At 40.1% G+C, this 6,000-nt stretch overlaps 2 protein-coding genes across 2 annotated transcripts in view; both read left to right on the forward strand.

Moving 5' to 3' along the window:
• Positions 1-1,712, forward strand: part of LOC147621758 (pleiotropic drug resistance protein TUR2-like) — a 37,570-nt gene extending 35,858 nt beyond the window's left edge. Inside the window, exon 2 of the mRNA XM_086822742.1 lies at positions 1,622-1,712. Within this exon, the coding sequence (XP_086678868.1) occupies positions 1,622-1,712 (91 nt within the window). The remainder of the gene's footprint in view (positions 1-1,621) is intronic.
• A 2,645-nt stretch (positions 1,713-4,357) lies between these two features.
• Positions 4,358-5,435, forward strand: LOC147621759 (glutathione S-transferase U22-like). The gene is made up of 3 exons (XM_086822743.1): positions 4,358-4,712; positions 4,774-5,135; positions 5,334-5,435. Exons 1-3 carry the CDS (start codon positions 4,448-4,450, stop codon positions 5,433-5,435), a joined length of 729 nt encoding a protein of 242 aa, XP_086678869.1. The 5' UTR covers positions 4,358-4,447.
• The last annotated feature ends 565 nt before the right edge of the window (positions 5,436-6,000 follow it).

Below are 6,000 nucleotides of genomic sequence, written 5' to 3' on the forward strand. Positions count from 1 at the left end.
TCATTCATGAGGGAGAAATCCCCATGAAGAGGTGTCAAAAATGCATCATTACTTCTAAATATCTCCCCTTTTTAACTATTAGCCTTGTCCTTATTCAACTCTTCATCTTATGTGAGTATTTACTTCTAAATATCTTCTCTTTTTAACTATTAGCCTTGTCCTTATTCAACTCTTCATCTTATGTGAGCATTTACTCATTTTTGGATACCTAAAATATCTCATATTTTTTATATTACTCATAGTTTCTTACTAATAAACCTTGTACATAGTCAACTCTTCATCTTATGTGAGCATTTACTCATTTTTGGGTATCTTCTTTTACAAATTGGATTTATCTCCTCCCCACACATGGATTGATCCTATTGGCCCACAGGAATGTTAATTGGACCATAATCCAAATTTTTTTGAAAATCTAGACCCTTAGGCTAAGGTCCTTTATACCCATTTCCAATTAATTCCAATTGCACATTGGAAAGTTCTTTTTGAATTTCTGTTTCGGGGGAATCCATTTTAATAAGATGAGAAATTTTTCTATCTAAAAATATTCAAAATCTGAATATTCTCTCTATAGAATATTTTCTCTCTCTATGTCAAAATAGGCAGAGAAGATCTTTTATATTTCTGAAGAGGGAATTGATTATAGGGGGAAGATGCTGGACATCTTGAGAGGCTGGGGAGGAATCTTACAGTAATAAACTCACAAAATACTCAAGTCAGTACACACCTAAGATTGAGTTGTGTAAAATGTAGATTTGACCATCTAATCAAGGAATCTCCTTATAGAGGATTTAGAGAGTCTTCACCAACAACCACTAATCCAACCACGGGACTCCAAATGATTGGGGTGCAATCAAGGCCTGTGGGGTTCACCTAAAAATATATAAGTATACCATGTGAGTTCAAATGAAGGGGTTACAATAGGTAAATTTAAAAAATACAGTTACATAAGGGGTTTTTTTAATCACATTTGAAAAAAAAAATCGTAAGTCCATAAAGAAAAGGGATTCATTTTACTCATGAAAAATTCAGATACCCCTTGAACGCATGTGATAATGTGCACGTAAAATACCACTGCCATTTCTGATCATAAATAATCATCACGCGCCATGTGTCAATAAATTTGTGTGAGTACGACGCTCTTCTTTTGTCCCCAATGGTTGTCTTTGGCCAGTTTGAAACCTTCGTTCTGAACATAAGAAAACTAACTACTTCTAAACTCATCTTGATGTTTCACACATAAGAAATTTATTCATGTATAAAAAAGCTTTGTCAAAAAATCACTACTTCTATACTCACTAAGTTCTTTTATGTGTGTAAGCGAGTGTTTGGCTTTTAATTATTACTTTGTGATAACTTTCTCACTTTCATATAATGTACATATATTAAATGTAATCTCACATGTATTATTTTTTTGGAAAGTATATATTATATTATAAAAGGGCTATTACATCATGGCCATCCTTTCATCTCTCAATGGATTGAATACTGTGCAGTTTGTCTGGTTTTGAAATCATCAGATGTATATCGGTAACTTTTGAAGATCGAAGGAATCTCACATATATTATTATTCAAAGTATGAATGAGCTTTTTTAACTCATTATTTTCTAAAGTTATTGCTCAGGTGTCAATCAGGCTCAAAGAGTGGGTACCTACACATACTTGTATCATGGTTCCCAAGTTGCATACAATGCATGCAGTACATCAATGGGTGAGGCATCAATTAAGGACACTTAATTCTCGTGTGATTTTTTCGACATATTTAGCACCATACCAACTCTCATTGGGGATATAGATGCTGGTTCATGGGCATATCCTTCAGCTCCTTTAGCTTTATCTTATCTAGAAGCACACTGCTTAACTCATCTAAGGTCATCGTCTTTCCCAGGTTGTAATGCTTGTTTGGCTCACAAATGCGACATACCTATGATTTAGGATAATTAGGTTATGGTAACTCAAGCATGTTATCCTCTGATTCGATGGCTAATTTGCAACAATCATCAAGTGATGTTGGCTTAGCCAACAATTAGCCATGCATCATTCACCTTATCCATTGGGCCTATGTTCATGTCGCAACATAATACCTCATTATTATCACGTAAAGGATTAACTTCATAAATCTACATTGTTGTTCATGTCCTCGGAGGGGGGGGGAGTTACTCTATTAACCCCCTATGTAGTACATGCATTCAAGGGTTATTAAAAAAACCCCCCCTACTTTTACGGATTTTTTAATTTTAAAAACACTCCTTCTATAACACTTTTTACAATAAAAGTACCCGTTTGGTACCAAGATTTTCACCATTTTAGTTAAAATTCCATTATATATGTAAACTTTCTATAACTCCACAAGAGAAAAAAAACCCTGCTATTGAACTTACGTGCTAACCTTACATATTTTTTAGTGAACCCCCCTCCCCGGTGTTCATGTCACAACATAATGTCTCATTATTTCCACATACCATGATCAGCTTCCATTAAAGAGGGAAAGGAAGGGTGATAAGGGCCTTGACAAACTCTTTCCTTGGTAAGATATTATTTAAAGGTTGTCACATGGGGCATAGTCACATGATCCTTAACCCTAAACCCTATGTGAATCTCTAAGTAGCATATCACATTAACCATTTACCCTAGGGTGCCAAATGGGCATTAACTTCCATGCTAGTACTGACAACCTCTTTTTTGATGGGCCTTGAGCATGTGATCTCAAGTTCAAAGGAGAACTTGTCAAGTCCCATGTAGTTAATGGCTATGCTGGTTATGCTTCCAAAAGAACCGATGGCACCATCTAGTTTAGGGTAATGTCTTATGCTCATGGGCACAAGACTTTGTAAACCCTCTTTACAAGATATATAATGTTGTATGTACCAACTAGTCACTTATTAGACTATTGATCAACTGCTCGGCAAAGAACAGTTGGAGGGACCCTACTTTGTGGTATAAACATGGAGTTATGCTAACCATATCCTTTCATAAACCCTAGATTATCTTGCAACTTTGTTAGAATATACACCAAAATATAATGTAAAGTGATATTGGGGCTAAGGGCAGAGGATGTCCATTTTCCAAGAAAAAACCTCTCAGCGTCCTAGAATGGGGAAAAAAGTAAATTCATGCAAAAGCCACAAGAAAAAATAATATAGGGCTGATAAACAAGCTATGCATTGTGGTGAGAATAAAGTGTCTTTGTCTATTGAGAGTCTCAACACGTACAAGGGGTCAATCTAAAGGTGCCATGGGGATGCCCTATAGATGTCAGCATATTTGTATATGGCAAGGAATGGCACCCTTTAGGCCAGATAGCAAAGTTGTCCACTAGACCCTAGCCACCATCAGTGTCCACATGGATCTCCTCATAACTTCCCCTTGACTCTATCATCATCCTTTGTGGTCTTTCTTACTTTCCCTTTACTAGGTGACTTTGCTTTTTCATTGTTTATCCCCACAATGTGTCCTTTTAGCCTTGACAGTTCACCCTTAGAATATTTGATTAATATACTCATCCATCTTCTATAGAAATTATTTGGCTAAGTAATTATATGGATATCACTTCCGCGGGCTTTTCGCAATGGGCTGAGGGTGTTGGAGAGGTGATCTCCTTCTAGATCCCTCGCTCCAACAAGTGCCCACGCCTGCATGGAGCGATGGATGGATTTCACTTGAAGAGACCAAGGTATTCTTTAGGCCTTTCAATGCAGTCCAAGGTAGGGTTACAAATTCAAACGATGTGGTCCTACCACAAGTTGAAGAAACATGGGGTGAGTGCTGAAATTTCAAGCTTTTAGTGGACTCCAAAGGCCAAACCAAACTTTAAAGACTTTCGAAAGGACTTCCATGTCAAGTTCTACGACTTTGTAGGCCTTGAATTTTGAATTCCAAGGAAGGATGGTTGAGGAATGTTTCACGACAAAATAGCCCCATATTATTATTATGATGAATTGTCATATAATGTGTTTATTAGCGATGAATTGTGTAATAGAGTGCATGTCTAGGTCAATGTTCCAAGTTGGGTGTTGAAAATACGTTACGATTGAAAAAGAGAGACGTCATAGAAAATAGCCCCATATTATTATATTATATTACGGATGAATTGTGTAATAGAGTGCATGTGTTTCTCTAATAAACCATCTTTTACGTCTAGGTCAATGTTCCAAGTTGGGTGTTGAAAATACCTTAAGATTGAAAAAGAGAGTCGTACTCATAGAAAATTGTGGCAATAGCTCGGAAATGCTTACAAACGCAACACAATAGCTGCTCCGCCAAGAGGTGTATATATTCCGCAACTGATCAACCGTCGAAGGCAGACGCAGTTGTAGTTGACGAGCGTGAGAGAGAGAGAGAGAGAGAGAGAAGAGAGTGTGTGTGTGTGTGTAAAATAGAGATCAGAGAGACACTAGTCTCCAGAGGGCACTATATAAGAAGCATCAAATCCACTAGTATATAGGAGAGGATGGCACACTACGCTGCTTCGGCTAGCTTGCAACTCTTGCTTCTTCAACCGTCTGGCAGGACGAGACTAGAGCTTCCTCCGTACCCAACATCCATGACGAGATTAGGCACGAGATCGTGTGCGGAGATGGACGTGTTTAAGCAGCTGCTGAAGCGCCAGTGCGCTCCTTCGAACCTCCACAGTACATTACCTCGTACAACCAGGCGCGACGCAATCTCAGCGCCGCCATTTAATGGGACGTTGCTGCCGCAGCAGTACAGAGAATGTAAGCGAGCTGTCGCTGTTTTTACGTGTCGAATACATTTGCTTATCGTAATTGGCTGCAGCAGCTGCGCCCGGGCAGGACGAGGAAGCTGCAACCAAAGATCGATTGAGGGTGCTAACTACGTGGGCAAGCCCATTCGGCATGCGCGTGTTAGTAGCGCTGCACGAAAAGGGGCTGGAATTCGAGTATGTGGAGGAGGTGCTGAGGAGCTTCAGCCCTGAGGTGATCACATCGAACCCCGTCCACAAGAAGATACCGCTCTTGATCCACAACGGCAAGGCCTTGGCCGAGTCTCGTATCATCGTAGAGTACATTGACGAGCAATGGCCAGCCTCCCATCCTGGTACGAGAGGCGATCTCATGCCGGCCTCAGCGTGGGATCGCGCGCAGGCTCGATTTTGGTCCGACTTTGTGGACACTCAGGTGAATGATCAATATTTTGGCTGCCTGCTATCAATATGATGTGTGCGAGTACGAGTATGAATATATTATATATCTGTGTAGTGCTGCAGCAGCGGCTGCGTTGTGTAATTATATATCTGTGTAGTGCTGCAGCAGCTGCTGCGTTGTTGCCGTGACACGCATCGCTGATCTGATCATAAACGCATGATGATGACACAGTTTTGCCCGGACGCCCACGACATCCTGGTGACCGATGAGAAGCAGCGCATAGCAATCGACAAGACCATCCGGCTCTTGTTTCACATAGAAAATGGCCCATGATGCAGGAGCACGGGGGCAGGGGCATCTTTTCCACGGCGATCACATGGGCCTCATGGATATCACGTTCGTGGGTTTTCTGCAGTGGCTGAGGGTGTTGGAGGTGATCTCCACCTTCAAGATCCCTGGCCCCAACAAGTGCCCATGCCTCCATGCACAAGAGCTCAGCGTAAAGAAGACCATTCCGAAGCTGCAGCCGCTCGTGGAACGTGCCCGGGCAAGCCGTTGTCGCCGGGACTTCGCAGACTGGAACACCAACTACATGTAATTGTGTAATCAAATCCTCTTCTAAACCCTTTCTTTGAGCCTGATTGACACCACCTGAGCAATAACTTTAGAAAATAATGAGTTAAAAAAGCTCATTCATACTTTGAATAATAATATATGTGAGATTCCTTTGATCTTCAAAAGTTACCCATATACATCTGATGATTTCAAAACCAGACAAACTGCACAATATTCAATCCATTGAGAGATGAAAGGATGGCCATGATATAATAGCCCTTTTATAATATAATATATACTTTCCAAAAAAATAATACATGTGAGATTACATTTAATATATGTA

The sequence above is a fragment of the Cibotium barometz genome, chromosome 29, assembly GCF_041138505.1.
Source record: "Cibotium barometz isolate CiBa-2024 chromosome 29, ASM4113850v1, whole genome shotgun sequence".
NCBI classification, from domain to species: Eukaryota; Viridiplantae; Streptophyta; class Polypodiopsida; order Cyatheales; family Cibotiaceae; genus Cibotium; species Cibotium barometz.